General features: G+C 35.4%; 2 protein-coding genes across 3 annotated transcripts in view; one reads left to right on the plus strand and one right to left on the minus strand.

Moving 5' to 3' along the window:
- Positions 1 to 1379, minus strand: part of LOC115920570 — a 73950-nt gene extending 72571 nt beyond the window's left edge. The window contains exon 1 of the mRNA XM_030976557.1: positions 1047 to 1379. The gene's annotated coding sequence lies outside the window, so the exon portion shown is untranslated. The remainder of the gene's footprint in view (positions 1 to 1046) is intronic.
- Positions 1380 to 1542: 163 nt separating this feature from the next.
- LOC590251 (epsilon-sarcoglycan) overlaps positions 1543 to 16467 on the plus strand; it is a 79069-nt gene continuing 64144 nt past the window's right edge. For both annotated transcript variants that reach the window (XM_030976581.1, XM_030976588.1), the window contains exon 1: positions 1543 to 1635. In XM_030976581.1, the coding sequence (XP_030832441.1) occupies positions 1605 to 1635 (31 nt within the window). In that variant the 5' untranslated portion in view covers positions 1543 to 1604. The remainder of the gene's footprint in view (positions 1636 to 16467) is intronic.

Genomic DNA, 16467 nt, shown 5'->3' on the forward strand with positions numbered 1-16467 from the left:
ATTGAATGTATTGGGAGTTGTCCTCTACTGACATTTTCTTTATTTCCCACTGCCTCCCATCCTAGTTTGGCTGCGCATTTACAGTCGTAGAATTTACGTTTTATTTTCTTGTTATTGTTTTTCACCACCTAATGTTTTCAAATAATTTTCTTCAAGTATATAGATTGAATTCTATCTGTGATCCATTGTTTGCATCAACATGATTTTGCAACCAGATTCAGCATAAATACATATTGTAATTGAAAATAATATATTTTGGACACATATTGATTTTAAAGATGAAGTTGAGTTCTGGTCATGCGATTGCATTGTGAAAGAAACGGTGTGAATTCGATCAGAAAAGGTTGATCATGTAGCATATAAGTATTGGTGTGTAAGGCAAGGTTCTGGAATCATTGAAATTATAAGAAATCTGGCCAAGTCTTGGTAAAGTTACGAGCACTTCACACAGAAAGATGTAGGGTCTATATGGGGCTACACGATCACGTGGCATAAAAAATCTGTCCCAAGTTTTACGATGTTACATGCCATATTTATTTAGAATATGTAGGCATTTGAAGAGCCATACTTTTCAGGGAACATGGTTTATCTGATGTTCTCCAAATTTGCATAATAACAATGATATTGCTCACAACTTGGACTTTAATTCACCTCTTCCCAGATCTCAACCTTCTCTTTATTTAAGTTTGAACTTCATTTATTGCATTTATTTACATAAACCGGTCATCAATTTAATGTTTGAATCAATACATACACTGTTTAATTATCAAAAATATACCAACATCTAAATAAATTCCACTTTTTCAATTTATGCCACCATGCCATTCATGCATGATTCACGGCCATCCATTCATTCTTTCTTACATTACACTGCACTGCATTGAGGCAATAACTTCAATGCCAAAGGCAAGCCAGACAACACCAAAGCTTCGGGAGGCTGTGGGGGTGTGTGTGAGAAACTCTGATCCTCATGCAGCAAGTGTGTGCATATTCCCATTCATCTATTGTGTGGATTTGCATTGCAAAACAATCTCAGTTCTTCTTACCTAAAATTATGCCTTTATTTGGAACGAGACTGAGAAGGTGAGCCAGGAAACCTAGGTTTATCTCCAGATATTGATCCGAGTAGACTTCGTTACAAGCCAAAAGGTAGCACAATATTTTAAAAATCTCCGTCAAAATCCTGGAAATCCTGTTCGAAAATAAATGCGCATTTCGTAACCTTCCTTCCGTGTATTCTTGCTACCATTTTGTGACAGATCAAACACCACATGTATGATACACGCATGCGCGATGTTTCGGGGTCATCCCCGGGCCAGCAGAGTCCAATCTATTACGAAGGGGTGGTATCTTCTCAATAATGCATAATTTTTAATTTTTACTTATCTATAATGCATAATAACATTTTAAAATATTTTGAATAATTTTTTTTTAAATATTTAAAAGATTTTGCTCTCTAAATTTAGTTTTGTTGAGTTAAGTGGATAATTGTAAACAGACTTTACCCCTATTTGCCAATCGATCCTTCTATAAAAGGTAAATAAGCAGTTGCAGGTGAATGAAGATAGGATAAATGGGCGATTACTGACGTGAAAATTCGAAAAATGGAGGTGAAAACAAGCTCATATTTCATCGGTAGGTGTATAGTTTCGATATTCCTAAATATTGTGTTCTCCGCCTTCTTTTTCCATCTATTTATTCATGTAGTATTTAGTTATTTCGTGAAATTAGGCATGCACACTACTGTATGGTCATGAACAGTGTTTAGAGCATCTGCCGGTACCGTGTAATCGCATAGGCCTGGTGCAGCGGCCTGGGTTGATTCCCGAATGTGTGTGGATGCTATTGACTATTGTCTATTCTACACTACAGACAGTACATGACTATAATACTCTACTTCCTCATTTTGTTTTTCTGTTGAATGCTCTAATGCAGAGATGCAAAAATGTGATTTATCACTTTATTATGTCAACATGTAAACACGAATAATCCAGCTTCTGCTGCTTTTCATGTAAAATGACAATTATGATGCATGTATTTTAAAATTACATAGGCCTAGACTAATAAACCATTAATTGAATTGAATTCTTCTTCTTCTTCTTCATCTTCTTCTTCCGTAAATGCTACTTCATACAACAAAGATTACGCACTGCAGTGTGGTGTGTGCCATGTCCAAAATTTGTGTAGGTCTCAACCCAGGTGCAAAATATATATATAGACCTACAGTGATGTGCTGTTAAAAATCCAGAGAAAGAAAGTTCACAGTGTCCTTCTTGAATTGATTGCAAACGAGTTGTTCTTTTCTATTGGTATGACAAAAATCATTAACTGTAAGAAACAGGTGTTCTTGTTTAGCTTCGCCTTGGAACTAAGATTAAGAATAGATGCCAAGATTGCACATAAAAATTTAGCTTTTATTAGTGCATGCGCATTACGCTCATCCGATCTCAGCCTTATTTTCCTAAATTGGCACCTACAAGGGCCCTTCTTATTGGCTATCACTGGCTACCATTCGCTCAATGTTAAGATATTGGTGTGAGGAGAAAGCTTGCGATTTTCCGTTTGATTATTATTATTATACCAAAATCATGATATTTCAGTCAAACCTCTTTTTGTTACGATTTTTTCAGCATCCTAAATCAGTAAATGGGTTAGGTATTTCACTTAAGTTTAAGTCTGACATACCTTTTTATTTAAGTTTAAAAAATTCTCATTTTCGTCATATTTAAGGTACAAACTTGCAAGTTGTACTGAAATGTTTGTTGATATTTCTGTTTATGTGTGTACCTACATATATGCTGAGTGTGCCTCATTTACATGTACACTGTATGTGTAAAGTGCGTCACCTGTTAAAGCATGACATCTAAGTGTGTTATGTAATATTATGTATTGGCATTGCCGTTGCGCTTAAGTTGCATTTAAGTTGCGCTTAAGTTAAGTAGGCCTTCTCTCACTTAAAATCGAAGCTACTCAAGCGGATCGGCCAATGGGAGCATGTTTTCTAAATGTACAGCGCTCAATGCGTAAAGTTCTACATAGATTGGCTAGAAGTAGAAGTAGAACTACAGTACTTGATACTTGATGAGGTAATCCCTGAAGCAGCTTTTCCAAGCTATACTGGGATGGGATGTGTACATGACAGCAGGTGAAGGTGCAGACAACAAAAGGGTGTACAATTTCTTTATAACAGCGCAAGTAAGAAGAGAAAAAGTTGTACTGTAAGCTATGTTTTCTATTTTCTATGACACCTAGCCTGGAAGATTCCCAGGGAGAGAAAATGTTACACTGTACGCTCCCTCTCCTTTATGGCGCCTAGCCTGGAAGATGCCCAGAACTTGTAGGAGAGAAAACAGTAGAATACAGAACTTGTAGAAGACTGAACACCTCATCATCATCATCATCATCATCATACAAGGAGAGGTAGATCCTGTAATCCTCGGTCACTTCTTCAGGGTTGGATAAGTTCTAGAGGTTAACACCTGCTAGAAAAGATCTTCCCACTCCAAGGCCAAGGGCGAGGTCTTCACAAAATCCTCACTGTTACCCAGCTCCATTCTCCTCCCTTCTTATTAAACTATATGACGAACTGAAATTAGCAAAACTAATTTTTTTTCTACTAGATCAGGGGCGGCGGGGGAGGGGGGAGGGGGGTACTCAAATGTGGTTTAAACGTGGGTGTGCCGCTGAAGCCTCGAACCGCCCACCCACTTTTAAGGGTCATTTAGGGGAATTTTTCTTGAAGGAAAGCCTTTTTTTTCCTTCAATCTTTCAGGTGTAGTTTGGAAATTTTGAAAAATCGGACCCATGTTTAGGGATATTTTTGTTAAAATGAGACCCATGTTTAGGTATTTTTTGTGAAAAAGTGACCCATTAGAATGGCACACCCCTATATGTCCTAATAAGTGAGCTAGGGTGTCGCTCCGATCTTCCGATCCGATAAAAGCCCCAATTCGGTTTCCAATCATTTTTGTCTGACCGTAATATACTTGTAGAAGTACAGCATTTATTGTGATGCTGAATATGTTGCAGCTGAATTGCATTGGGGCTATATGTGTCTGTCAGATCATTGCATGATAAACATCAAAAACTACACAAGCGCATTCTATTCGTGATCTTACTTGCAGCTAGTATGTATTGCATGAACTTCACTCGACAACCGTTACATAGATACGCGGATTGTTGCGAGTTTGCAACGCGATTTAAGAAAATTACTTTGTTATACATACAGAGCTATCGGTGACCGCAACTTGCGATGGGACACTTGCGACTCACAAAAAATATTTTTTCTAAAACTGAAAATTTCTTTAAATACAGCCCAGGTTTTGGTACTATGTTGCCTTACAGACACACTTAAGAGATGCGCATTTTCAAAATTTAGCAGCGGGGCTGTCGGTAAGATCGCTGAAATGTGACATTTATTGATAGTTATTTTCATTGCTTCTATATGTGATATGCTATGATGCTGTGCATTTTAAGATGATTCTGCAATGCAAACGTTGGACCAGCTGAAAAACCACTCCCAGTAGAAAAATCAAGTAGAAATCTTTTCACTGAACTGGAGAAAATAGCTAATTCAAGCATAATTTGTATACCGGTATGTTTGTTTTAATCAATCAGAAGTGGATTTTTTGTACATCAGCAGAATATAAAAAGAGGGAGGGGGAGAGAAGAGAATAAGGGTTTTACAAATTTTATTTGAATGACTTTTTTGCAATTTGCAAACTATATTAGGTTGACTTTTTTTTAATAGCTTTCAAAAGACATTTACTTGTACTTCCTTTCAAATGAAGAAAAGAAAATGAGTCAATAGCACTGTAATGGAAGTCAAGTTTCATATTGGTATTTGTCCCCTGCCATAGAAATGACAAAAATGGGAAAATCACAGTATCAGCATGGACGTACTACATGACTCACTGAAGTGAGTTACTTGGCCTATTCAGATAATATGAAATGCTGCCATCTCTTGTCCAGGTTAGACTCTGGTTAAGCTGACAATTCTCTGTCACCTCACATAGATATCCATCAAAAGAACTTTTGTACCAATAACCTGGGCCTCTCTATGCTTCCTTCCTTCCCCCACCTATGAAAGTCATGATTAGATTATGTGCTTCGTGTTTGTTAGTCTTTCTCATATCCTGACTCTCAACTGTGAACCAAAGTAGTTTTATTTCAGGAGAGGCTTAAGGGTAGGGGATGGGATCAAATGATTAACCAATATAACTATTCTTCAAGAAGCATTAAAACCTCTCTTTTTTTCAATCATTTTCATCCTCCATGCTATCAATTTATTTCTCTTCAATAAATGCATCCATACACATTTTTTCAAAAGGTATTGAGATGAACATGGGATAAGAAAAAGAAAACCACGTCTGTTGCAATCTGTAGGGGTCGAAAGGGAAACCCAAGTACAGAAGCAGCATAGTCAGAAATAAACCTCTCAAACTCAATTATCCTTGAGAAACTCTTCTTCCTGGCATATTATCTTTTTTCTCTATCCATTTCCTTAATCATGTCATTTCTATTGACAAATGGAGGAAAAGGGCATTTTGAAAATGTTTCAGTAAATATAGCATGTAAGTGGATACAGGCCTTACTGATATGACCACATCTATTATTTGTCCATTTGAGATTGATGTGTTTGATGATCTTGTTTAACTTTTTTTAATTGTTTGTCCAATTTTATGTTAATTATTTAATCATTCCTTTATCTAATATCATGCAAATTTGTTGTCAGTCATGTGATTTATAACCTTGGAGAGCCAACACTGATAATGATAATACCACATTTGAAATTTGAATTTATCACATTAAGTCAATAATAACGGTACAGTAAGAGAAGAAACGTTTGCATGTATATCCTTTGAGGTAAAAGATATTCAGCACCATTCAGTAATAGTTCTAAAAAGTTTAAGTGATGCAAGGAAGTTTGCAATTTCATAAAGGATATATAATCATGGTTGTGGTAAAGCAGAGATATATATAATTAGCAGTTGTTCAAAATCCCAGGGTCCCCTATCAAAGTCAACTGTCAGCCAATAATAGTGAGTCAAAAAGTGAAATATTTGGTTGTCTGACCTTTCAAATCCATACACATTAAACATATAAAAATGCTGTGTGGTTTGGGCAACTATAAATTCAGTTCTAAGTCACTAAAGCCAGGTGATGAGGTGAATATAATTTGTGAAAGGTGTATTTTTTTTATTATTAGTATAATATTTAGGGTTATCCAAAGTATATGAATGAGATACTGTACATAATCATAGACCTCCCGCGTATTCACATTGTAGATAAGTTCACTGTTTCTCTTTGCTCACTTGATATATAAAATGTTGCTACATTACGGTATATAAGAATATCCAAAATGTTATATGACTTGATGTCAAATGCTACTTTTGATTTAGGCCTTTTTCAACATAAAGTTTTTTGTTGTTAAAGAAGTAAATAATATTGTGTCGGGGTTTCTTTGGTAATTGATTATCATTCGAGTATCATTAATGATATTCTTCAAAGTTTTTTTAAAAGAAATAATCCTTTTCCTTTTGAAGAAAAATTAATAAATTTGGATAAAACATATTTTTGAATAATTTCAATGCTGACATTTATTCAATTTTTTGAATGGTTTAATTCACACTGATCATCGTCATCATCAAGACCAATGTTCCTATGACACCTACCTTTTTTTGTAAAGTCCCACTCTCTTAATAAGTCCATCCTTGACTGCATTAGCCCTGCTTCTAGCAGTGGCGTGGTCTGGAACTGCGGCGCAAAACATTTTAGGTTTTTAGTTAACCGCTCAGAAAAGCAATCCTTTGAATTCAAAGTTTGTACTGCTGAAGTCAGTTTAGAATGTTGTAGAACAATCTTTAATGATCAAATGCATTTGTCTTTACTCCCGCAAGTAGAATTTTCTTAGATGGAATCTTTTGCGGTCATTCTAATCTTTGTGGAGTACAGAGATTTCTTGGGTTGAAGAAAGTCAACTTGTTATTCTCTTTTAAGTTTCACTTGTTCTCTCAATTAATCAGACTCCAACGATGGTTGTAAAGATAATTGTGTCAAACTATGAGAATGATTCAATATGCCGTGTTAACTGCCACTTGCCAGTGTGTCGCGACTTGAAACACAGGTAACTGTATAACTAAAATACAATGAGTTAAATATGACTGGCAAAAATGATTATCCACTCTGTATCTTCATCAGAAATCCAGACTGATTATCAAACCGTTAACTTCTCCAATGCAAAAGGACTAGACTTATACATGTAGCAAACGATGAACTTCACAGAGTGAAAACTGATAGCGGACTCCTTCCAAATTTCTCAGGTGTTTCCTCTAAGAAAACTGCACCATCATATGAAACCTGCTGAACGAAGTCCAATCAAGGAGACACAACTGTACGAAGAACTTGAGCTCTAGATTTGTTGGAGATAATGTGTTCTTTGGCTTTCGTTTGGTTGATGTCCAATAAATGTGCAGTTGCTTGTATTTCGACCTAGCTTTGACCAATTCCTATCAATTGGTGTATGTAATTTCTTATCAATATTTAAAACTTGCTTCAATGAATGCTTTTGTTACTTGGCTATTAATTATGTACAAATATTCAAGAATTATGATTTTTCCTTGGAGTAATTGATAGATAACAAGATAAAACAGTTGAATTGATTACTTTCAAAGATCCAACAATGTATCGTTCCTCTAAATTCGTTCCGGCTATTTACAAATTGAGTTAGAATAGAGGTGATACTATGTGTTCAGTAGTATTCTTCTCACTTAACACCTCTAATATCAACCAAGGTCTTGAATCCTAGTAACACCACTCTCACGTCACTTCAGCTCCTCAGCTTATGCCCCGATTTCCTCTAACGGACCAAGCACAGATCGCTCCTCGTTAACGATATTAAATATCTGTCTCTGCCTTCATTGCGAGGATGCAGCAACGCTTCAAAGTCTAGTAAAGGAGTCAGTCTCTGAAACTCCCCTACAGAAATTAGTAGCTGTCTAGTCATAGATTTCTGCTTAGAAAATAGTTTTGACTCTGGTGTGAGAGGTCCTCCAAAAAATTTGTCTAATTTCCTTCTTTGGCATGAAACTCATAAAAACTTCCACGCTACAGTCATGGTAAAGTTGATTCAATAAACCAAATTTGGTAATCTCCTGTGCATTGCAAGCTTTCCAGTTGACAAAATAACAATTTCAGAGCACCAAGATGAAATTTTTACAAGATATAAGAAGCATTCTTCTCTAACTACTACATATAGTCCATTTCAGGTTGTACTGGTAAGATTTGTCCTTTCAAATGTCTTTCAAATGTTCTTAGATATTTGAAATTATGAAACAACAGTGAAGGATATATACAGATGTCAAGAACTGCAGAGTTCAATTCTTAATAAATGACTTCCAAATATCCAGAACAAATGACCTAGTTTCAATCTCCAACTTGAAATTACTTGTAGAGTCGCTCAAATTTCAACCGTGTGATTAAATTGGATGGGGATGCTCAGGCAGCACAGAGTTTGAAAATCTTGAAAGACTGTTGAGGGGAAAAAGTCACAATTTGCGTGCTAGAGTGAGTAGATTTGAGGTTTTTTGCTTGATTAATGGTGACAAACTTCTGGTTTTGATGCAAGAAACGTTGGCTGAACATCAAGTCTCATATAGAAGATGAGCAAGATGAAGATGTCAAAACTTGTTGCAAATTAGAGGAGAAACTGTCCACTTTTGATGACGACTCGACTTGAGACAAGCAGCTGTGTTGAGTTAGAAAGTAGGGAGGAACTTTACAGAGGAGAAATGAAGTTAATATCATGAAGCCTCGATACTGAAATAGTTCTTTTGGTAGAATACAAGTATCCTGATGATCAACAGAGAGAGTATCAAATGGAATAGAAAATAGAAACTGTGTGCTTCTGATAACAACTGATATTCCTGTGAAAAAAATATTCACTTTCAAAAGTTGTATGATATGCTCAGTGGCTTCTCCGTTTCATGTCAAACTATTTCAGACATGGCAACCCAAATGTTTGTGCCTTCAGCTCATATTAACAGCACATGAGAAAGTAAATGTAATGCAGACTTAGGCACTTGAACAAGCAATTAGTGAAGTGAAGAAGGCATTAACAGGAGTAGAAGAAGTATGTCTTTGTAGTTCAAATCTTTAAGAAGGTCAGAGAATGAAGACTCTTGAGTTACCTCCCGGTCAAAAGAACTAAAATACATTTCATCCTTGAAAGAAAAAACGTCCTAGCTCTCTCTCTCTCTCAAGTTCCCCTGAAGATGAGGGGCGATAAACTTTTGAAGAATGTGACACCTTGAAAGTTGATACCTGCCTGGAAGTGGCCGTGATTGGTGAACTTGTACTGCGGTCAGAGAAGAAGCAGAGACGTGCGGATAAGCTTGTAAAAAGTCAAGAATGTCATCTACTGTAGTGAAGTCACGAGTTGCCAAGTTGAGGGAGGAAAGTGCATTGTACGTTTAACTGTCAATGAGGCCAAGGTTTGTTCCTGCCAAGTAAGCTCTTAGTAATCTGAGTCTGCAACATTTCATGAGTTCCTGCTGATATCACGCATTTGGTGAAAAAAATCTAAAAATGTAAAAATGTGATAGATGGTAACATGGGGTGTTGCAAGCAGAGAATGTTTCCTACGGTATTACCTTTTCTATTTTACAAAACAAGATTTATTGGATAAAGGATGAAAATATCTCAGACAATATTGACACAATCAAGATCAGTTTGTACTAGATACTCCTTCAGACGTAGCTGATCTCAATAGGGCATTGACTTAGTGAAGCTGCAGACTCGTAGCTCATGATCTACAGGTGCCCCCTATACCAGAGAATTGATATCTTATTGAAGAGGTGACGGCACGTGAATGATTGGGCAGTTGATCCTGCGCATTGCTGTAGTCATGATGATTGTGTGGTGGGGTAGGGAGGGGGCGTGTCATGGTACCATGGGGGTGATATAATGGGTCATGAGTTGATAGAGGGATACAAGGAATGGGGGAGAAGAGACGTATATGGAAGGACGGAGGAAGAAGGAGAAATGAATATTTGTTAAGGAGGGAAATGACTAGTCTACCGTGAAATAGATGAGAGTTGAAAATATATCACTGTGGGCAGTGGATAGACTAGGAATGCACAACCCAAATTTATGAAAATAAGGGTTTGACACAAAGTAATAATGAAGTGATTAAGAGAAGGTTTGTAATTTGGAGGGGATATAGAAGAACAAAATAAACTTCACCTCACAGTCAAGCATGATGAGTGAAATTACAAAAGGAAACAAGGTGGAAAGGTTATAAAAAGGTTAGGAGAATTCAGTTAATGCGTACAAGTCATTAATTCTGTTATCTTCATCTTCTGTAATTGAATACAATTCCTGTCATATTCCTTAAACTTTTATTCCTACACATGATAAAAGGAGTTATTCTGTTAAGAAGGGGAGGGGAGGGGAGGGGGCATTTGGGTGCTATGACGCGAGTAGAAGCACCGAGCAATCTCTTCCCAACAAACACGTGGCAGTAATATCCTGAATCAGGCTAGAATGCTTAACTCCCCAGTGTTTCTCTTCCTCTCAGGCTCAGCTAGAAACTTCTTGGACATGGTCCAACAAATCTAGGGTCTTAGATTGCTGGAGAGAGAGAGAGGAGAGAGAGAGAGAGGCGGGGTGGGTCAAGAGATCCATCTGAAATTCAAATTCAAGATTATGTCCAATTAAAAGGATTTAAAATCAACTGATCTCCTTAGTTTTGTGTTGCACATAGATAATATTCATTTTTGCTATGCACTTGTTTGCAGACTCTCACAACAGAGAATATGCAAAGTCATTAAATAGTATTTTTAGGGTAGTACTTGAAAGTCATGCTGTAGAGTATCACTTAAAGAGATACTTAATCTTGATGTGAAATTGTGTAAAAAATGAAAGTTATCAAATAATGAAAGAAATAGGTTATTGAGAGTTCAAGCGGATGAATAAACTATATGAACATTCTTTTGAAACTTAGATATCATTGAGCCTGTGTTTGATAAATATAATGGGTAATATATCCTGTTCTAAAAATGAAATTATTAAAAGATTTAGCGTCAACAATTATAAAAAAAATTTAAAGAGTAAAATAGTGAGCTGGTCAATTTTCCAGTGTGAATTCCCCTATGTAATCTAGACCTTCTGCAGATACAAATTTTCATAAATTGATTCTTTGTATCAATTTATCAAACTCTCACTAGTTGAATTGATCAATTGATTGCTTGTTTATAGTATTCTTTCTCCAAGTTAAAGCTTACTATTAGGGACAGTTTCCCATCTTTTGTTAAAGGATAATACATTTCACAGCCAGATCACTCTCTAAGTTTTTTTTCTTTTTCTTTTTTGTTGGTGCATTAAATCCCATTATCCATTACTTGATACTTCTTACCGTAATAGCTTCTTAATATAACACATTAAAGCAGTAATTTATAAAAGATATAAGATAACGCAACTGTGCAGCTTACAGGGATGAACAGCTACTGTATGCATGCGTGTGAGGGTATGCTGTGAGCATGGACCTTGTAAATCCCTTAATTGATGAAGGAAATCAGTGGTTTTATAGCACACCCATCTCTTGAAGTTCAGCGGTATGAAAGATCACAGTCTGAGGCATGTACTTCGGTAATTGGTCAAAGCCACATCTTAAAGACCTACTCTTCCTCATGGCGTGAGATTCTTAGGAAAGATGAGATGAATGATATGACAGGCAATCATACACGCCATTCACACTACAGAAAATATACAGTTATAACAACTAAAATATTCATACCCCTTGTAAATTCGATGTTTTTTGTGTTACAAAAGTCATAAAAATAAAGGTAGGCCAGTTGAATTAGGGCCTTTGTTGAATACCTTTAGATGTAAACTTTAATATGTTGCATTCTCAAGAAACACAAATGGGGACCAATTTTAAAAATTAGAAAACTTAGTAAGGGTAGGAATAATTTAGTTGATTATAGACTATTGCATAAAAATTGTCTTATAGCAATAGAGGAGAATATGAGAATATCACATCCAGGAATCTCCTAAAGAAAAGTACAATGTAATTGTTGATAGTTCATCTTTTACTTACTGCATTGTGAGTATCATGAGCATTCATTGAGTATACAATAATGTACCTGGTCAATCACATCAGTGTGCACTCACAATTATCCCTGCCCAGATGTATGGTTTTCTTTTTATATGATTTTCATACGAATGATAGACGAGTATTAAGATTTTGTTGGAAATGATGCACAAACCTCCAGCTCTCTCTGTTTTTTGGTTTGTACACTATAGATGAGGAGAGATTAATTACTAATTATATTGCTCTAAAATATCTGTTTAACTATACAGTACATTTTTCTCGTCAGAATGGGGCTCACGGTGACTCGGTTTATTCAAAGGCCCTTCCATATCTGACAGAACTGGAATGGATTATTGGTGACTTTCTAGAAACTGATTCTATCATTTTGAGATGGTACTTTAGCTACAACTATATTATGTCTGCTCAATGGACTTCACTTTTAGGACCAACAGGCCTTTATAATGCACATACCCTCTACCGACTTCAATAGAACTGCCTGTTAGGAAAAACCATCATCATACTTCCAAATTTGAAAGCTTCCAAAGTTTCTTGCAACCACTTTTCGATGGGACACTGAATTTCATTGCAGCTGATCCAACATTTTGTCATTACACTCAACATCTGTACTTAATTCCTTAGTAATTTTATGAAGTCTAACGTATGCAAACTCTGACGCAATGCAAAAAGAAAAAGCAGAGAGTATGTCTTTAAAACAAGATTAACTTTATTTTTTTTAATGAAAGCAGCTACGTCAGTACTGTTTTAAGAAATGATAGAAGATTTGATGACGTTGAGATGACTTGAGATGATGCGAAATGTCATCAACCCGGTTGATAAACGGATGTCATGACGGCGGGCGTTATCTCTAGTTTATTAAGTCATTGCTATTACGTAGATCATCATTTCCCTAATGACTGAGATTCACAGTCGATCGAGACAGACATATTGTCTGCTATGACTCATGCTACATTTGGAGTTATGAAATAATCACTTTTTCAAACTCTGATATAGATCTAAGACACAATTAAGTCAAGAGATTTCTTAATGCGATTTCTACTAAACATCCCCTCCCATACATACACAATGTTGCTCTGATTGTGTCCTGCTTCCCTCGTACACACCGGTTAAATGTAATAATAATAATAATAATAATAATAATGGTGGCTTTTGACATACCGCTAATATCCACAGTGATGCTGCTGGCACTCCAAAAATATATCCCTATCTGTAGCTGAGTGGCTAAATATGTAGCACTCTACCATATGATTTACCTGTTTAATCCTCAGTAGAGATTAGCAAATGTGTATTAAAATCTTGTTAAAGGACAATAGTGCCAGACTAGGATTTATAAATCCACAACACTTGGATTGAGAGTCAAGTAAATGAACCACTATACTATACCTTGAATACCAAATATTGACAAAAGTATGACTGAAAGTTTACAAAACTAGTGTTATCATGCATGCCAGGTTCCAGCCTTTACTGTATATATATATATATATATGTGTGTGTGCCCCAATCATTTAAGGAAATCTTACCCATCACGAACCACATGGGTGGAGAGAGCCAATTTTTGATAAAATCTTGTTTCAGGGCCTGGGATGGAAAGGTTGTTGGCTGCCAGTATGTTTTTGAACAAAGGAATTGGAAAATGCAATACTGACGACTAATTCAACTTGATGACTACCCCCTTCATATAGGCTCATTGTTGTCTATGGTGTAGATCTTCTTCATTGAACATCAAATTGGGCTGAAATTGATCTCAGAACTCACTCACGATTGTTGAAGCTCTCCTGATAATTGGATGAGATTGGTCCCTGATTACACCTATCAATGAATCACCCACAATCCATTTCTCAAAGTGTTGATGGTATAGTGATGTCACAAGTCTTCTTTGTTCACCGGTCTCCTCTCATTTAGGAGATGGGTTGTTTAATCTCTAGGGGGTGTTTCACAAAGATCCTAAGTTGAACTTATCTCAAAGTTGGACTTAACAACTATGGAAAGCCGTTTGCATCTATGAAAATATTTTGTAAAAAGATATTTTAAAAGGCAAAAAATTGTTGATTCAAATCATTCTTATTTTCTATTATCAAGGAGATTTCGTGTCCTTGATGTGGAACTTATGAAGAGTGTAAAATACTTAAATTTTTGCTTTTGAATATATTTATTTTAAGGCTACAACTGGCTCTGCATAATTTTCAAGTCCAACTTAGAGTTAAGTTTGACTTAGGATCTTTGTGAAACACCCCCCTGGTTGTATATATAGGTTTGGGATGATTCTTTATTTCTACCTTAGATGTGGAGAAAGTGCTCCCAATGACCCAAGGTTCCTTTCTGAAGGGCAGTCAATGAATCAGAGAACACTTGGTCAACATTCTATCTCTGACTTTCTTTTCTGTATTAACCAGGGGGTGTTTAACAAAGATCCTAAGTGTAGAACTTAAATCTAAGTTGGACTTAAAAATTGTGCAGAGCTATTTGTAGCATTAAAATGAAATATATTCAAAAATAGAAATTCAAGTATTTTAGACTTTTCATAAAAATTCTACATCAAGAACAAGAAATCTCCTTGATAATAGTAAATATGAATGATTTGAATCAATATTTTATGCCGTTTAAAATCACTTATACAAATATTTTCAAAGATGCTAACAGCTTTCCATAATTGTTAAGTCCAACTTAAAGAGCAGCTCGAAAAGCAATAAAAAATAGAATGCAAAGGTGCTGGTATATAAGAAGTAGAGTTAGAGTTTCAGATTGGTTGGTTATCGAATTACTGATGATTCAGACACACTGGAAAAGAATGGCTAATTTCTGGTTTGACCAGATAGGTGGGCTCTATCTAGTATAAACCTGTGATTTTGATGAAAGAATTTTACATTATTGTGTATCAAAATTGCCAATTTTTTATCGTGAAATCTTACTAACATGGTTTAAATTAAAGGGGAATATAGAAATATTATGGTTTAATCAAAATGTTATTTTCTGAAAGAAATTGGTGTTCTTTATGAACTGGTTTCAAAGTGGCATTGTGTATGTAAACGACATTTTTAGAAACGGTACCTTTAGAAGTAGTGCTCAAATTAGGTATGAATTCAAGGTACTATGTCCCTTTTGCAGCCAACCTCAAATGATGTAGAACTTTGCAGGAATTATGAATATGTCATGTATGTCCTATCTGTGAAATTTAAACGTTAGCAGTGTCCTCTTATTCAAATTATGCAAGGAAAACCGTTTACTTGCTAGACTTCACTGTCAGACACTATTGAGTGACTGACTGGCTTTTTTTTCTTCTTTGGTAATAACATACATGAAAAGAGTTGTAAAGGGTACATGAGCATTTGTCTACATCAATAACCCACTTTTTGTGATGGCCAAGATTAAACTGATTGAATCTTTGCGCAGCATAAAACGTATGACCATTCGATACAATTGTCTGAAAATCAAGACTATTACTTTTGGGCTCTATAGCCCTAAAGTCGATTTGACAACTAATAGTCGTTATTTTCCCACTTGAAGACATTTTCAAGCCCCACCTTTTTTAGGGAAGTTCTAAATTAGTATTATCTTTCAAATGCAGTTGGAATTTAACTTTTTCATTTTTTTGGCCTGCAAATGGGACATAGTCCCTTTAAAGCAGGTGAAAAGCAATGTATTGTTTGACCTTGAAAAACTATAAAAAGTGATTTCAAAGCTGTTGTTTACCAAATGAAATAAGTCTCCATTGAAAAGAACCAATTTACAAATTCAAAGAGTTCTAAAATAGAAGTAGAAAACTATGAGTTAACAGGTAAACAATACTATGACATGCTATGGTAAGATGATGGGGTTGCTACATGTCGTCTACTTTGGGAAAAGTTTTTAGATAAAGAAATCAACTGGCCAAATTGTTTTAAAAGAAATCTAATTAACATTAATGATAATAAGCTGAAAGAATTTCACTTTAAGATTTCATATAACATTCTACCAGTGAGAAAGAATCTTTTGAAGTGGAAACTTGCACCTGATGATATGTGTAAAACATGTGAAGCAAGTGAAGACATTGTTCATGCTTTTATTTTATGTAAATGTGATGATTCCTTCAAATCATATTTATTTATGCTGGTCAAAAGAAAAAGTGTTTGATACAGAAATAAAAAATTACAGCAGATCTTCTTATCAAAGAAGGTGAAGAAAACTCAACAGATCACATAATTTCCATTGCACTTTGGTCAATATATAAAATGATACTATTACGCAACAAAAAGGGGTATGATCTTAGGAAAACTGTATTGAAGTATATCTTTATTTCAGGGCTTAGAAAAAGAATTAAAATTGATAAGAATCAAAGAAATTAAAACAATTCAATATATGTCAAGTCCAACTTAGAGATA

This window comes from Strongylocentrotus purpuratus, unplaced genomic scaffold (genome assembly GCF_000002235.5).
Source record: "Strongylocentrotus purpuratus isolate Spur 01 unplaced genomic scaffold, Spur_5.0 spur5_contig_870, whole genome shotgun sequence".
In the NCBI taxonomy this organism is placed as follows: Eukaryota; Metazoa; Echinodermata; class Echinoidea; order Camarodonta; family Strongylocentrotidae; genus Strongylocentrotus; species Strongylocentrotus purpuratus.